The 16,717-nt window shown below is 30.8% G+C and overlaps 3 protein-coding genes across 18 annotated transcripts; 1 reads left to right on the top strand and 2 right to left on the bottom strand.

Annotated features, from left to right (window-relative positions):
• Window positions 1–985: 985 nt before the first annotated feature.
• Window positions 986–4,199, bottom strand: LOC127067558 (transmembrane protein 42-like). 4 transcript variants are annotated; one of them, XM_051002615.1, is made up of 4 exons: window positions 4,054–4,199; window positions 3,018–3,174; window positions 2,686–2,832; window positions 986–1,364 (listed from the first exon to the last, which is right to left on the bottom strand). In XM_051002615.1, exons 1-4 carry the CDS (start codon window positions 4,098–4,100, stop codon window positions 1,215–1,217), a joined length of 501 nt encoding a protein of 166 aa, XP_050858572.1. In that variant the 5' UTR covers window positions 4,101–4,199; the 3' UTR covers window positions 986–1,214. The 4 variants fall into 4 exon arrangements, with proteins under 4 accessions (XP_050858572.1, XP_050858574.1, XP_050858571.1 ...); XM_051002617.1 differs by lacking the exon at window positions 4,054–4,199 and adding an exon at window positions 3,899–4,045; XM_051002614.1 differs by lacking the exon at window positions 4,054–4,199 and adding an exon at window positions 3,662–3,759.
• LOC127067539 (protein phosphatase 1 regulatory subunit 16A) lies at window positions 1,427–12,715 on the top strand. Of its 10 annotated transcripts, none has more exons than XM_051002578.1 (9): window positions 1,427–1,478; window positions 6,230–6,505; window positions 6,600–6,902; window positions 6,994–7,136; window positions 7,235–7,360; window positions 7,433–7,508; window positions 7,611–7,828; window positions 7,949–8,120; window positions 9,987–12,715. In XM_051002578.1, the coding sequence occupies exons 1-9, from the start codon at window positions 1,442–1,444 to the stop codon at window positions 10,298–10,300; spliced, it is 1,665 nt and encodes a 554-aa protein (XP_050858535.1). In that variant the 5' UTR covers window positions 1,427–1,441; the 3' UTR covers window positions 10,301–12,715. The 10 variants fall into 10 exon arrangements, with proteins under 10 accessions (XP_050858535.1, XP_050858537.1, XP_050858529.1 ...); XM_051002580.1 differs by lacking the exon at window positions 1,427–1,478 and adding an exon at window positions 1,552–1,910 and having other exon boundaries at window positions 9,987–12,712; XM_051002572.1 differs by lacking the exon at window positions 1,427–1,478 and adding an exon at window positions 4,588–4,741 and having other exon boundaries at window positions 9,987–12,709.
• A 103-nt stretch (window positions 12,716–12,818) lies between these two features.
• On the bottom strand, window positions 12,819–16,369 carry LOC127067548 (peptide methionine sulfoxide reductase). Of its 4 annotated transcripts, none has more exons than XM_051002599.1 (5): window positions 16,075–16,369; window positions 14,292–14,452; window positions 14,088–14,208; window positions 13,868–14,004; window positions 12,819–13,755 (listed from the first exon to the last, which is right to left on the bottom strand). In XM_051002599.1, exons 1-5 carry the CDS (start codon window positions 16,162–16,164, stop codon window positions 13,518–13,520), a joined length of 747 nt encoding a protein of 248 aa, XP_050858556.1. In that variant the 5' UTR covers window positions 16,165–16,369; the 3' UTR covers window positions 12,819–13,517. The 4 variants fall into 4 exon arrangements, with proteins under 4 accessions (XP_050858556.1, XP_050858558.1, XP_050858557.1 ...); XM_051002601.1 differs by lacking the exon at window positions 16,075–16,369 and adding an exon at window positions 15,345–15,775 and having other exon boundaries at window positions 14,292–14,489; XM_051002600.1 differs by lacking the exon at window positions 16,075–16,369 and adding an exon at window positions 15,345–15,771.
• Between the last annotated feature and the right edge of the window lie 348 nt (window positions 16,370–16,717).

Below are 16,717 nucleotides of genomic sequence, written 5' to 3'. Positions count from 1 at the left end.
TATACTTCTAGACTCGTTCTCTTTTTCTTTAACTCTTCTCGCTCCGTCACTCCTTTGCTCACTCCTCGTGCTTCTTTCTGCGCATTTCATCCACGAAAAGACCGCGTATTCTATTAGATTTTAAGGGAATTACGTGACCGTATCCGTACGTAACGAAAACCTTCGTTTATTATTATTTCTTTATTATCCGTAGCTAATCGTAAGCGCAATAACATATTTTACGTCACAAATAGGTAAACAAAAATGATCATTTTCCTTTCTCATAGACACGAACGCTGCCATTTATTTAAAAAAAAAAATAAAATAAAAAGAAAAAGACCGATCAATCGATCGCTGGTAGTTTTTCAAGAGAAACAAGCGTTTATAGCGTCGTTATAATCAACGATATAGTTGATAGAGTTTTAATTTGGAACTTAGCGCTCAAGTTACAAAATAACAGTTACGAAGGAGAGATTAACGTGGAAGGTTTCCGTCTGGTCGTTCGAGTACGTCACGATAAACAAGCTTCGAGGCGTGACAACGTTCGTAAAAATATCTACGAATGCAGTTACTATCACCAGTCGGCATTCTTATGCAAATAAAGTTAGCGAGAAGGTAGGATAATAATGATTGGGATGATCGAGCTCTTTATCCCTCGGATAAAAAGACGAAGCGCAAATACGTTTCGATCATTTTTCTTCCCTCCATCTTTTATCTTCGTTCTCTCGTAATGCCTCTCGTTATTGTTTCTTGGCACGTGAGACAAAATCATCGTGGATGGACGGATGCGCCGTTGATAGGCGAGCAGTCCCTTGTGCATTTGTGCATGAATGCGTAACGAGTTACGCAAATCCTACGACGATGGCGTTTTGCCGCAAGGGAATTCACGGTCCCCCACATTCTCCTCTCACTCTCTCTCTCTCTCTTTCTCTATCGCATAGGGTCGACGTGTTCACGAGCAACCCAGATGCCATAGTTATGTGAATTAAAAGTGAAAAAATATGGGTTTTCCTATTGCACCCTCGATAAAATTATCTTTTGTATTATCTCCGTATAACTCGATACAATTTACATTATTAAATCAAACAGAACATCCTTTAAACATTGTTTGCTCATCTACGATTAAGTAAGGAATAGAAAAAGACGTTACGTCGAAACGACTTTGGTTTACCTGAGCAACGATCTGAGTCACTCGTTCTTCTTACAAAGTCGGCTGCAAAAATGCTTTCTGTAAATTATTGCTGTTTGAGCTTCCGCTGCTGGCTCGTAGAGTCTTCTTTGTTTGGTGTATAACAGATGAGAATCAAGCCGAGGATCACCAAGGATGCGCCACACCACCAAGTTAAGGAGGTCGACTCGCCGAATATTATAAAACCGAGGAACGCCTTGAAATTAGAAGAAAAGTACTTAACGAATTAAAAGTATCTATGGTTGGCAAACATAAGGATAGTGATAGCAAAACATGATATCCAAAAGGAATATCCTAAGAATTAATCAACGTGAGTTTAATCTCTTATTTATCTTTATATTATATTTATTATTATATGTCCATATTGTACTTGATAATTATTAAAAGTAGGAAAAATCAATTGTTGAATATCGCCGGGTATACAGTGTATCCGTGACGTATAGATTTGTAATCGCGTAACGCGTATTCCGTGTGCCGTTATTATGCAACAGGCAACTCGTCGACGCTTCACGTGAGCATCGTTTTTAAAGAGAGTACGAGTTATATCCGACATGTCTCTCGATCGCGAATTACGAGGTGTACGAGTACTCACGTAGGAGTATCGTTGTATTATCAGATCTACGGTAATTGCCACGATCGCATTATACCGGCTCTCTCGTAGATCGGTGATACGTCTAGCTTGCGGAACACCTTTCACTCTTGCCAAGCTGCTTCTGGGAAAACGTATCGGCACAACGCTAATGTAAGCCCGATGAATTCATTCGAACTAACTAACACATAGAATAGTGATAGTGTCTACTAAGAGAACCGTGAAGCGTGGTACAGTGATCACTCTTTTATACTTTTACAATTTTATATAACGGTGGACAAAAATCTCGTCCCGCTCAGGACGCTGAAGGAAATAAGGGACGAAGGAAGATCCGACGTACATACGAGTAATTACAAGTCAAACATCGTATCGACAATAATTATAACTTTCCATACGATAATTCCTTTCCGAACGCACGATCTTATAATTAAAGATAATTTTATTTGAATATGCGAAGAAAAAATGTATAGATATCGCGGACGATTTTTAAACGAGCTTGTTAAATTGTGAGCTATTGGCAAAACTAGCTTTGGGTTAAAGATAAAACTTGTGATTCAGTGCGACGAGGATAGGAGAAAGAGGCTTTTATATTCGAAGAGTACCCAATCGTTAACATACGAATCGAAAGCACTAGTCGAGGGTAGAGCGTGAAAAAATCAAAGGCCTTTAAGAGACTCGTGAGCCTACTCGATGTGGAGATAAGTGCGCGATGGTATTGATAGTACGTTTACCGTTATCGACAGAAATGCGAAAACTAGACAAGGAAACTATGCCATTGCAAACAAATTAGTGCAGTGATACTTTGCAAATTTGCTTTGGTCTTACCACTTAGAATACTTTCGCGAAGAAAAGACGCGATTAACATGCCGTCTGATAATATTCTCGCTAACAGTCCTCGACCGTGAACGGCAAATATTCGATTACTCACCGAACAAACATAATTCATCGCTGTGCTGGCAACCGTAGCAGGTAAAGAAGATTCACTTCCGTTCAGAGCTTTTACGAAGAATGTGCAGCCTATTGTGTTGGTCACGACCATGAGCACGAGGAGGCTTACTTTTAGCAGCATTGGTTTCTTTTATCAAAAATGTTTTATTCATTTAATCTATTACCTTCGTTGATCAAAAATTCAATCACTTTATATATGCTCGATTAATTAATTTATATATGCATTAATTATAAAAAAAATATTAGCCTACAAAGTATATAGAAAATCATATAAAAATTATCTTTGATATATTCAAATATCGCGCCACTCACCAAGAAGACGAACTCAGCGCCACCGGCTAGCTTGCCAAACAAGCTGCCGCAGGTAGCAAGAATGCCGCTGCACACAGCCAGGTGAATCTTTGTTTTTCCTTGCTCCATGAATTTCGTCGATAGTTCAGCGTCTTTTTCTTTCACAAATTCCATCGGGCTGAGGGCAATGAATGATATCTTCAAATTAGTAGAAATATAGCGCAAAATATGACTACGGTGGATAATGTGACTTTCTCGATCGAGTAAACTTTTGATTCTTGCATAGTAATGAGAAAAAGATAGTGGGGGAAATAAGAAGTAAGAAGATATCTAATGTATATAAATGATGGGAAGGAGCAACAGTATTCGAAGTAGTAGCTTGAGAGTAAGAAAATAAGTATGTATGATACGTCTATGAATGGAATTATATCGTTAGACGAATTATACATTATGAGAAAAAGCATACCAGCGGACGATGAATTAGTGGTTAAAGAAGTTTTGTAAAGAATATTAAAGAATATCAAGGCAAAATACTTCTCTATCGATTCTTTTTTAATCGTACGATAATATTATACATGTTAACCGTTTCGCTTGTAAAATAATGCGTTCGTCGTAGACGAGACGCATCGCTGAAAATTCTTAACGCTGCCATACGAAGCGCTTACAATGTTTGATACGCAGTTCGTATTTGATCGTCAATTATTTGATGGCGTACATATACGTTCTTCGTATTCGAGCGTTCACTCATCAAGAGGTGTGTACGTACGTCATTCGGAGCGAAAGGGTTAGTACACGTTTAACTCGTTAATGTTTTTAATTTTCTCTATTAACCCGTAAAAGAAAGTCTCGAATACGAAACCTCCCAAAATTTATCTCGAGAAAGTTAGCCTGCAAAATTTTACCTTGATCATAGAAGAAATTCACAACGAAGTACCGCTTTAACGATTTATATCTTTTATGAATATTTTTATCTATACTTTACTATAAAAATAAACGTCGAAATATTCTACGTAAGGATGTGTATCGGTTAGTAGAAAGTAACAAACTTCTTTCTCACCTTTCTCTCCAACAGTTGATACGTTTTGTACGTAGAATTTTTTTCATTCGTCGATGTTTCACAGTTCGTTTGATTGCGCGGCAAATTCAAAATAAAGAAACAAATCGTGGATGAAGAATGGCGCGCGAACGCGAAATGTCTACAGGTAGTTTAAAAATGGCGACGGACAGGTAAACGTTATTGGAAGGAGCGTGCGCTGTCATGAACGTTATTAACAATAAGGAGAGGCTAAGTCGTTGTTAGGACAAGAGAATTATTCCTTATCGGCAACGCGTTCCACGAATAAATTGTATCGCTTCTTTTCTATCGTTCCTCTGTTTTTCTATATCCTATATCTATTCTCTCTCATTTTGCCAGCGTGGATGAAAATCTCTTCCTTCGTTTTCTCTCCCTCTCTCCTCTCCCCTTTCTCTCTCTCTCTCTCTCTCTCTCTCTCTCCCTCTCTCTCGTTAGAAAAGGAAGGAAGAGGAAAGTGTTGGAGGAGATAAAAATGCCGTCTTTTCGCCGGTCGAAAAGCCGCCGCGCTTTCCTCGTCGTATGATATCGAACGTCGTCGCAGCTTCGAAGCCGCACGAGAGAGTAACAAAAAGGGAACGAGAAGGTGGTGGAGGCAGCAGTGGAGGCAGAGGAGAAGGTAGAAGAGGTGGTGGAGGAGGAGAGTCCCCTTTGAGTCGCCGTGTGCATGCAGGTGCGTAAGGTAAACCGGCCCGTCGTCGTCGTTGGGTACACCGAGCCAATGTCTCTACTTTATCGTACTCTATGTTCATTTCTTTATCGTACCGAGGACGGAGAGTCGAACCCTCTCAACGTCGGCTCCGATTTTTCACCATTGGAAAACTCAACGACGACAGCGACGATGTCGTTTTCGGTGCCGACTGACCTACCACAATTTTTCTTTCGTTCAAACATCTTTTAAATACGGGACATCAGGTGCCTTCTCTGCAAGGAAACGAACGTTCTAATTTCCGTTCTACCTATTCTGTTCTGTGAGATTAGGTCTTTATCGTTCATACACGATCGCGAGTTTTCCTTTTCTTACAGATAAGAGCCCTAATTCAACTCTCTGTAATTTCACTTGAGATTCGATTCGGTAAATTTCTTTCCTTTTATTTCTCATTTTTTATGTTTAAATATCAGTGCATATGTCAATTCTACTTTAGCTTTTATATAAGTTATTATATCTTCAAAGGAAGCCTAAATGAAATGAATTATTCAAAATGCTGTTCTCTCTTAAATTCAATGCCACTTTAAATGTATTTCATAAGAAACAGAATATATTACACAGACATCTGTTTTATTTGTTATTTTACTTTAAACCATATTAAAAATATATTAACAACTTGAAATTATACCCAATTAGTATGTGATATCTTCTTTGATCTGATCTTAAGACTTTAATCTTCACACTTGAGCCAATACCTTTATCATTATAACAGAGCTATCAAATAGAATGTATATATTGACATATTATTTTTCAAGAATAATTTACATATTATATTATGTTTATTTTTTTATATGCAATATTATTTTCTTATATATAATATTTTGTAATAATATAATAAATAGACCCTTTGTTTCGTTAAAAGAATATTTTTATCTAAGTTTTTCTTTAAATTGTTCCAGCAAAATAATATTGACATATAATCTAACTGATATTATTCTTTAGAAAAATATTTATAATTTCTAAAAAAGCTAAACATATATAAAATTATCATCACTTGTCCAAAGAGATATTTTCGTATATGTGCTGGAACATTTGTGCAAATATACGTTTATCTACCTAAGTAATTAATAAGTTTATTTTGGCACCAGGCTAAAATATACTATAAATTCTCTAGCAGTCAACCAAAAATATATTGCTCAAGTTATATGTACATTATTGAAATAACTAAATCTCTGTATTATTTCAAGATGATGATGAGTATTTATCAACAAATTTTCAAGTATTTAAAAATGAAGTCGTGGTGGTACAAACATAGCGGTAAATTTATCTTTGTCTTGTGATCTGAACATATATTATTCTTATTTTTATAATAAAAATAATAAAAATATACTTACAATATATTCCTGATAGTTATTATATGAGTTACAAAATTGAGGCAAAGTATAAAATTACAATAATTGAATTAAAAATATTAAATTGTTGTTATGAACAATTAATATGTTCTTTTGGCAGGAAAATACAGCTGTAAGAACCATAAGCACGTAACAATGGAACACGCAGATTTAGTAGCAGATATGGTTCGTGTAGAAAGGCTCACTACGCAAGAACGACTACATCTTGCACGGCATCGTAGACTTCAGCAATTAAAAGTGTGGCGTCAGCGTGAAAAAGAATGGCTACGGCATCAAACCAGGCATACAAGCAATAAGCGTCATATATACTTCAATGATAGTGTCATGTTACTAGAAGCTGCTGCAAGAAATGATATAGATGAAGGTAACAATAACAGTGTGTATAACAGAATAAGGTTCCAGTATAAAAAAAAAATATTTACTTTCTATTACTTTAAAATTTTATTAATGTATAATAAATTAATCTTTAGTTAGGAGACTGTTGAAAAAAGGAGTGAATCCTGATTCAACAAATGAAGATGGATTAACTGCATTGCATCAATGCTGTATAGATGACAATGAAGAGATGATGAAGTTACTCGTTGAATTTGGTGCTAATGTAAATGCTGAAGATAGTGAAAAATGGACCCCGTTACATGCTGCTGCTACCTGTGGTCATTTACATCTTGTAAGATATCTGATAGCTAGAGGTGCAAACTTATTGGCTGTTAACGCTGATGGAAATATGCCTTATGATATTTGTGAGGATGAAAAAACATTAGATTGCATTGAAGGTAAATGTTCCATTTATATAGTTAATATAAATAGTACATCTTTTTACTTTTTAAGTTAATCTTTTGAAAATCTATATTATTTTCATTGTAGGGGAAATGGCAAGACGAGGCGTTACACAGGAATTAATAGATGAAACTAGAGCATCCACGGAAGTTCAAATGTTGAGAGATCTACAAAAAATTGTTACCATGGGTGGAGATCTCGAGTATAAGGATCATCAAGGTGCTACACCTGTATGTTCCAATTCGTCTATTTTATTGTGAAATATAATTTTATTTATTAAATTTATTAAATTGCATATTATATATGTTTTATGATATAATTCTTATAGCTTCATATAGCATCAGCAAATGGTTATTTAAGGGTAGTCGAATATCTTCTCGATCAACACATTTCTACGGATATAGAAGATAATGATAAATGGCAACCTGTTCATGCAGCAGCATGTTGGGGTCATGTAAGTACATTATTATGTATTCAATATTTGGACCATAAAATTAATTTTAAAATCAATTTTAAAACATTTCAGTTAGAGGTTCTAGAGCTATTGGTACAGAATGGGGCTGATTTAAATGCAAGAAATAAACATGACGAAACTCCTGCTGGTAAAGATTCATTTAAATATAAATAGAAGAAATTTTATTTTTATTTCCTCGAATGACTAAGATATACAAATTTTTTACGATAATGTCAATACTGAACTATAGATATTTGTGAAGACCCTGAAATTAGAGAACGCATAGTTGAACTTAAAACGGAACAAGAAAGTAAACGATTACGAGAAGCACAAGGTCGGCGAGTACGAAGATCACAAAGTATAAATACCCGGACTCAAAGTGTACGACGGACATCGATCAGAGACAAAGTTCTCACAACAAAAAAAGATGCTCAAGAGGAAGCAAGACTGAGGTTACAGGCACAACAGGTGAAATAGCCTAATTAAACAGTCAATATATTTTATAAAATATTTGTAATTATAAACTACAAATTGTGCTTATTTTTATTAGCTTATGAAAAGTACATTAGAATATTTGATTTATTTTAGACATACGTTAGTATTCCAACTCCTAATCTTCCACAAACAGAAAACAGCACAAATACACAAGATGTGGTAAATAATGAAACTGATTCGAGTACACTGACTCCTGCTGTGCGCAAAGGGCCCGAAGGAAAGGATAATGATTCTTTTATGCATGAAGATGTTGATAAAGATTCAGGTACATTCCAATTCTTTTTATGCTTGTATTGGTTGTGGTTTAGTAGAACATTGTGGTAAATGGTAGCTTTTTCCCAAGAATCATTAAAAATGAACATTTTTTTTTCACATCATGATCTTAATATTCACACATAATAATGTTTCATTATCTTTTATAATGTACCAAATTATGTTATGTATGTATATTAAGAATTATTGCATCCTTCTCTGATTTTTTCAGTCAATAATTTATTAAATTTAAGTTGTGTTATGACTCAATGATTATCTCATTGGATGTAATTTGAATATATAAATGACAATAATTATATGCTGCGATACAGCAATGTATCTTTAAGTATCTTCAGAAGTTGTAAAGTTTTTGAAAATGAAATTATTTCAAGATGTCTATGTTAGTTGACATAGATTAACATTTATAAATATATAAATAGAAGACTCTGCGTGTAATCCAAATACGTGGTCCAAATATGTTAGTTACCTATCATTTACCTGCTTTTCTCTTTTTCATTACTGCGTGCTCCTGACTAATTCTGAGGTTAGTTTTCTATGTCACTTTCCTATTTCTTTAATCACATTTTTGAGCAAAGTGTATTGATTGATTTTTTAAAATCTTGTATATACATTGCAATCATGCATATATCTGATTTATATTTATACAACATATATAGTACATTTATCTACCAATATGCTCTTTTGTTCTGTAGAAGTTCTTATACTGAATCATTTCACTGGGATAATACATTTGCTTGGCTTAACAGAACTTTAGTAATGATGAATACTTATATAGCAATTAAATAATTACCATTTTTTGTTAAATATGAAATTTTTTCCATGTGTTCGGAGATATTTTAAAACTCGGGAATAATAGAAATTTTCTAAGGAAATTTTATAATAATGATTAAAAGTGCAATAGGAAAAAATAATTCATTACTTAGCAGAAATCTATATAAAATATACTCGCTACAAATTCATGCATATTTAGAAGATTATTATTGTTTGGTATATTAATAATTTTACATAAAATACCAAATATTTAATGGCCTATAGTGTAGTACAGCATGATTATATTACAATTTTATGAGCTTTCATATAATTTATATTTAACATGAAGTTTTTATATATTTTATGTATATAATTGGTGCTTAATAAGCATCTTACTGTATCTTATCATCTTCTGAGGTTATTAAGGTGAATAGATGAATAGTATTGAATAAAATCATATTAGTCAATATAATAAACATATCAGTTGTAGTTTGAAGATACAAAAAATATTTGCAGGCCTTGCTGCAAACTGATATTAGATTTTGTTATACATGAATAAAATAGTCTTATAAAAAATTATTATTGTAATCGCTATTTTATCTCAATACTACTCAGTCTACCATGAGCAAGCATAGCTAAATTGTTCAATTATGATAGCTTGTAAAAATGCAGTACAGTTGCTTTAATAATACTGAACTTTTATAATAATGACATCATGTTAAAAATATGTTATTATTGTAATTGCATCATTATTATATGTAGAAACATAGAACTGGAACAAAGAATACTAAAATCTAGTTCCTTTTTTGAATCTAATATATAATTATATTCTATATATTCATATACACATTGAGTTAAAAAGACTTTGATCTGCAATATGCTATATACTGTATTTGCGCACTGGTGATATGGTACTTCTTTATGCGGTGTTTAATGCTTATGCTCAAGCATGTCATGCTTAGTGCATGAGTCTAGTTGAAACATCATTTCCAACCATAATCAGTGCATAGCATATAAGGGGTTAGGTGAAGGGATCGCAAAATGGATTTACAACGAAAAGAAGTTGAGCTTGAAGGAAAATAGCACTGGATTTACCTATTTGCCTCAGCAGTGACAGAACCTGATGTACCAGTTGGCAGCCAGCAACCTATTTACTCGACAGATGATACCAATGGAAAGATCAACATACACGTGTCTGTAGTTTTTGTCAAATCTCTATCAGATTTGAAAAAGAAGAGGGCACAAAATCGACATATATCAAGTGGTTCCATGGATACTAATGGAAATGGTTTTCCAGTTGTACCAGTTTCATCTATATCCAACTCTGATTTGGGCACAAGTGACTTTCAACGATTTACTGGAAACACAAGTGAAATTATTGGTGATAACCATTCAGAAAAGAGTTGTTGTACTGTAATGTAAAATGTACATATACGAAGATAAAGTTACACATCACTAAACTAAATGTTCCTTGAACACAACATGGTAAATATATCTATTCATTTTTTAGATAAAATTTAATTTCATTGATCTGTACTTAGTTCTTCTTAGATTTTTCATAGCTCAAAGTTCATATGATATTAGAAATATACTTTTATATATACTTAATTACCCTTATTGGGATTCCTGAATAAGCATTACATTCTCTGTAATGTATGTTACTAATAATAGTATTTTAAAATGTTATCAAATCAATTTTAGAAATGTTATCCTATTTTGGAATGATTAAATATGTACTTAACAGTTATAGTAACAATGTATTATAGTTAAGTTTTTGACATATACTATTCTGTCATTTGTACATAAACTATCATTTGTATTTACATTGTTAATTAGTTAATAATTTTAACTGTTTTTAGCTATTTAGTTAATAATTAGCTATCATTATAAAATTTTAATAATTAATTTATCAACACGATGGTCTTGTAGAAAACTGATTGCGAGTCATTTCTTTTTGCTTCAATTATTATATCTCTTATGTATGTGATAACAGCGCATTTATCTTACGAAAAATACATTTATGCAAATTAAAAATGAATTTATAGACAAACTTCCTTTTGATTTAATGTTTCGTAGTGCTTTAGAATTTCTCTATTATATCAGTTTTTCACATGACCTTTGTTGTACAGAATTTTATTTATTTAAAAAAAATATTCTAAATAGAGAGTAGACATATATATATATATATATGTATATGTATATATGTGTGTATATATATATTCTATAAAAAATTATCTTCTCATAAGCAACATCCAAACATAAGACTACACTCAATATCTTCCAGTCTTTTTTATGAAATATAAAATATAATAACTATATAAGTGCTAATTTTGTATTAATTTAAGCAGTCAGATTTTTATATCTACTTCTGCTTATATAAAATATAATATATATCTATATTAGCATGTTAAGTACTTAAAATGATGTCTTCAATTATAAAAAAAAAAGAAAAAAAAACACCATTGCAATTTAAATATTTCACATTGTCATTTAAAAAGTATTAGAAAAATAATTAGATTTTCCAAATTACATATTACAATGACTATAACATATATGTTAAATGTCTATCTATAAACTAAAGACATCTATTTTTTTAAAAAGATGTGTTATGATATATTCATTAGATAATTATATTATATCCAAAGTAACAATATATAAGAATGTGATTAGTAAAATGAAGAAATTTTCTATGACATTTAAACAGAATAATATATTGGTATTCTTTAAAAATACCTTATAAATGACAAGATATCTGCTGTAAAAAATATATATGTATATAAAATATAATAATTTTTATTTTACCATATTATTAGAACACAATTGGAATTTTTTTTTGAGTCGTTACTTCAAATCTCATATGCCAAATACAATTGCTGAAAAAAAAGCCTATACCATAAATAATAAATTATATCTTCCTATATAATCAGTATCAATGTGTTCAGAGAAAATAATAGTTCTTAATATTCTTGTAATAACAATAATTTTCTTAGACTTTTATGTGTAATATTCAAGTTGTGATGCCAAACACAGTGACAACTCATATATATCTTAACTGCCCTAACTGATTATCTTAATTAAAATTCAATATAGATTTTATTCAGAATTATAAAACACTATTAATATTTATATTCATTGAAGCAAATTTAGTACTACAATTTTCACAAAAAAACTATGCTCTTTAGATAATCATTTTTACAAACAAATGCAGATATCTTCCTAAATTTTATGAAAAATTTCAAGTAAACTAATAAAATATATACTATCTGTAGGCAAGCATTAAAATGTAAGATCATTATTATGTCTTGCATAACGTAACTTGTCTATATATCACGACAATATATATAAAAAATTATTAAGTAGAAAAAAGAAATAAATACTGTATAATATATGTAAATGTATCACTATATGCACTTTTCCGATATTAAATAATTAGATGATATAGAAAGTGTTTTTTTATCATATATTAATACAATGCATAATACTCGGAAAAAATTTTATTTATTTATTAAGATTTTATTTATGAAGATTTTCTTTATTAGAATTATCGCAGGAAATAAGATAATTATTACACGTTTTCGTATAATTAGATAATATTGTCTTAGCAAAAAACAATTACGCTTTTTTTGTCTATAAAAAGCACAATATAGTGTAAAATATATAACATATAAGATTATAATGTAAGTTATTATGGAATACTTACTAAACATTCTGAAATGGTGCTCATCATATAAAATAAAATGATTGTATATAATAATTATTAGATATTAAAATTGTATATGAATATAACGATCAATTACTTAAGCAAAATTGAAAGATATTTTTGTTTTTTATAATAATATTCATCTCTTATATTATTTCACTTTATATTTTTATATTTTATTATTTTTATATTTCATTCAAAAATAGTGTGATCTAGGGGTTTTATCATTATACTCAAATATTAAAAACAATATAATATATATTTAATTTGATTATCATTACAACTTAGGTTTTTATATGACAAAAATTCTATGAAATATAAATGTTTATAATGTAATAACCACTTTAAAATATATTTTCATTTTCTCTGTAAAGATACTTTTGCAAATGTACTACCTATACTCTATTGTACAGGTACTTTTCTCAACTGGTTCAATTGATATTACACTTATATTATAATATATTCGCGATATTTAAAAATTGCTTCTGCATAAGTAATATCTTTACAAATTATAGCATACAAGTACACTATTATATATATAAAATCTCCATGATGGTACTCTTTTTTATTCTTATACTCTCAATAGAAATATGGATAATACTGTGAATGTAAAATAGGTAAAAATATGAAATATCATCATATATGAAAAAAGGTGTTTGTAGTATGCATAAAACTATTGCGTTTAACTTTAACTAACTATATCTTACAACATGATATAAAAACAGAAAAAAATATGATTTGCTATAATACTATTATTTAGATTTTATAATAAATACCTCACATTTAATTTCAGCAGAAGTAAAATTTTGTATCTATGAATCAATTTATACCAAAGTTTTATAAATTAAACTAAATTAAGCAACAAATTTCCTTGTAGTAAGGAACTAATTTCGTCAGTCTACATTTTTTCAGTAGAATTCATTTCATTTGTATAATAAACTAACAATATAGACCAGTCCCTTGATTTTTAATAAGATATTTTTTTATATACTGTGCAGCTTTGTCACTAAGTCCAAAATTTAGTAAATCTTTTTCAAGTTGCTCTAATGATCCAACTCCTGCTATATATCCATTCAATTTAGCTGCTAAAGGAGAAGTACGTAATATCTCACCTGTTGTAAGACCGGTAGTTTCAACCAACCATGGATGATTTTGAAGACGATACTTTTGATGATAACTAAAAATCAAAATAAATTGAAATTTCATTAATTACATCTATTACAAGTACTTATTACTAAAAATAAAATTATTACAAATGACTTTTATTATCAAGTTCAGATATAACTTACTCTTCTGCTGGATAAAATTTCTCAAATGGTTTGATCTCAGTGACAAATGTTTCTCCACGTTCGTTTTGTTCCTGGTCTTTTGATTTTTCAGCTATCATCTTTTGTTCTTCATCGTGATATAAAATTAATGACATATACTGTAAATTTCAAGATGTTTTTAAAAAACATTTGGAAAAACATTTAATACAAAATTAAAATTTGATCAGAGAAAGCCAATTACCTGTCGCTTAATTTTTGTAATTAAACTATATTCATGGTTATTCCAAAATATACTAAGTAATTGCGCGTATGATACAACATCTGGATCAAATTCAATATCAATGACTTCTGTATGGTCTCCTCTGTAATAAAACCAAAAACAATATTGGTAATCGTATCAAGCGATCAATTATAAAATTGAATGAAACTGAAAAGAATATATTACATGTTTTTATATGTTGGTGTCTCCTTAGTACCACCAGAATAACCTACACAAGTCCTTATAACACCGGGTAATGCTCCAAAGAGAGAATCACCAGCCCAAAAACATCCCATACCAAAAGTGGCATGCTTTCCTTCAACTTCCTCCAGCTGACCAGGCATTTTCTTTGGCAGACAAAAGTTACATTCGTACACATCAGTGCTGCACATATAATAGGATATAGAACAGTTACCCAGATAAGAGATCACCGTTCGTGGTAAAGAAAATAGGAGTATCATCGTCAATGTTAGGTCAATAACATTTAATTTATTCATTTCGTTTAATTTTGTTTCCTTGTTTTTTTTTTTTTTTTTTTTTTTTTTATACACTTTAAAAATTAAGGAAGAAAGAAAAAATTCAATATGAAAGAATACTCGTAAAGATAATTCGAGTTCAAGTAACGCGATACACGTGGGAACGAACGCGTCCACGTGTCAAAATAAGTGCTGACTACTGGTACAAACAGAATGCGCGTGATCTGGTCAAGGCTAATCGGTGATATCTGCCACGAGAAAGAATTTCATTTAATAAGGATTCTCAAAAATTTACTTAAAGATTTGTCATTAAAAAAAAATTTCATTCGCAATTAAAAAAAGATTTCTTGTCGTTAACACACGTGTAATAATCTTTAGCGAATAAGTTTTATTGTTCCAATATGTCTATGATCGAATCGTGTGGAAGCACCTTAACGTTTCAAATCGTAAACCATCAGATAGAATTTGAGAACCGTCGAATTTCAATTTGCTTGATCATCTTAATATCATTCGTTCATATACAATTTTTTTTAGAACATATTTCATATTGAATCGTCTAATCTAATAAACCTGAAAATAATCGACGTGGTTTGCGGTAACGTTCGGTGTTAGATTTTATTTCGTTTAGTGCGCGAAAAATTGAAAATATTATCTCTATATATACTTGTATTAATAATGAAAAATATCAATGAAGAAATATATCAACGAAGATTGTACCTATGTTACATAAAATCGTACGTAAGATCAAAGATTGTAAATTTACCTTTTTTGTTTATAGAACAAGTTAGATCTGCACAATCTAAACGAGGAGCGTTCGTCCGGGAGTCAAAGGACGAAATCAACTGTAATTCTCGACAAAGTGAAGTCACAAGAATTACTACCAAACGAGTCGAGTTATACTTTTTATCTGTGCTTAAGCGTTTAGTCTCCCCCACCACAAAGTTCGTCTTCCCCCATTTTTCGCAGATCGTCTTTCAATAACTCTTCTTCGCGTGCACGCATTGTTTTTTCGCAACTTTCGTTTCTTTTGTTGAACGTATCTTTTTTATTCTCTTTTTATATTTTTTCTTATAATAAAAGATAGTTATAGATTTTTGAACTGACACTTCGACCGAGAATAAAAATTCAAATTTCGTAACAAACTTCACGTGATCATTCGTTTTCGTACATCTTCATACATAGATAATTTAACTGACAATTTTTGGTATAACTACAGAAAATATAATATAATAATTATAGACAATATAATATAAAGTTTAAAAACTGTATATATAGTTTAGCTAATTTATAAAGGTAATTCTGTTATCAATATTGTTTTTTTTATCTTTCTCTTCTTTAAAAATTTTTGTTTAACTACGATTGTCCTCAAATGTGCAACAGCCAATTACATCAGCTAAATATAAACCAATCGTAGCAATTGATATTTATATAGAACAAGTTCGACAATCGAATTTATGCAAAATAAAGGAAAGCGAGGGATAAGTACAACTTACCTTAACATTTACGTTGAAAAAGCGAATTTGCGAAGGTCCACCAATTTTCGTTGTCTTTTTACAAGTCTTTAAAATGACTCGCGATGCCATTGTCGAATATTTTTAATTTTTCTAAACAATTACGTTTCGTAAAAAAAAGGTTAAGGTGTATGATTGTTTTCTTGAAAAATTTCCTGTTTCTATGTAAATCACGTAATCTTTCTTTATATAATTAAAAAATATTGTATATAATAATTTTAGTTAAAAATCTTTTACAGATCACTGTAAAAATGCTAAGAGGTTACGCGTAATACGATCAACCCTAAATACTTTCACTGTTTCACACTACTCAAGGTAAGAACTCGGCGCATGCACCGAAAATATAAACTCACATGCGTAAAAAGTATCGAGTGTGGTTAAGTATATCACCCTTCGATACATATGTATACTCTTTTCAAAGTAGCACGCGGATTGTAATACATTTGTATATTATATTGTAGACTCTGCCATTTTATTTCTAAATTAGTTATATTACCAATTTCTTAAAAGAATACGATAGACGGATTAATTAATTGGATAATAAAGATTTTAGAATAATTCGTTAGTGTCACAACGATTATATAAGATTGCGTTAAAAGTAAAAATACGCGGGAATTTATACGAA

The sequence above is a fragment of the Vespula vulgaris genome, chromosome 11 (genome assembly GCF_905475345.1).
Source record: "Vespula vulgaris chromosome 11, iyVesVulg1.1, whole genome shotgun sequence".
NCBI classification, from domain to species: Eukaryota; Metazoa; Arthropoda; class Insecta; order Hymenoptera; family Vespidae; genus Vespula; species Vespula vulgaris.
Note: the sequence above shows the minus strand (reverse complement) of the source record. Positions and strands in the feature narration are given on the sequence as shown.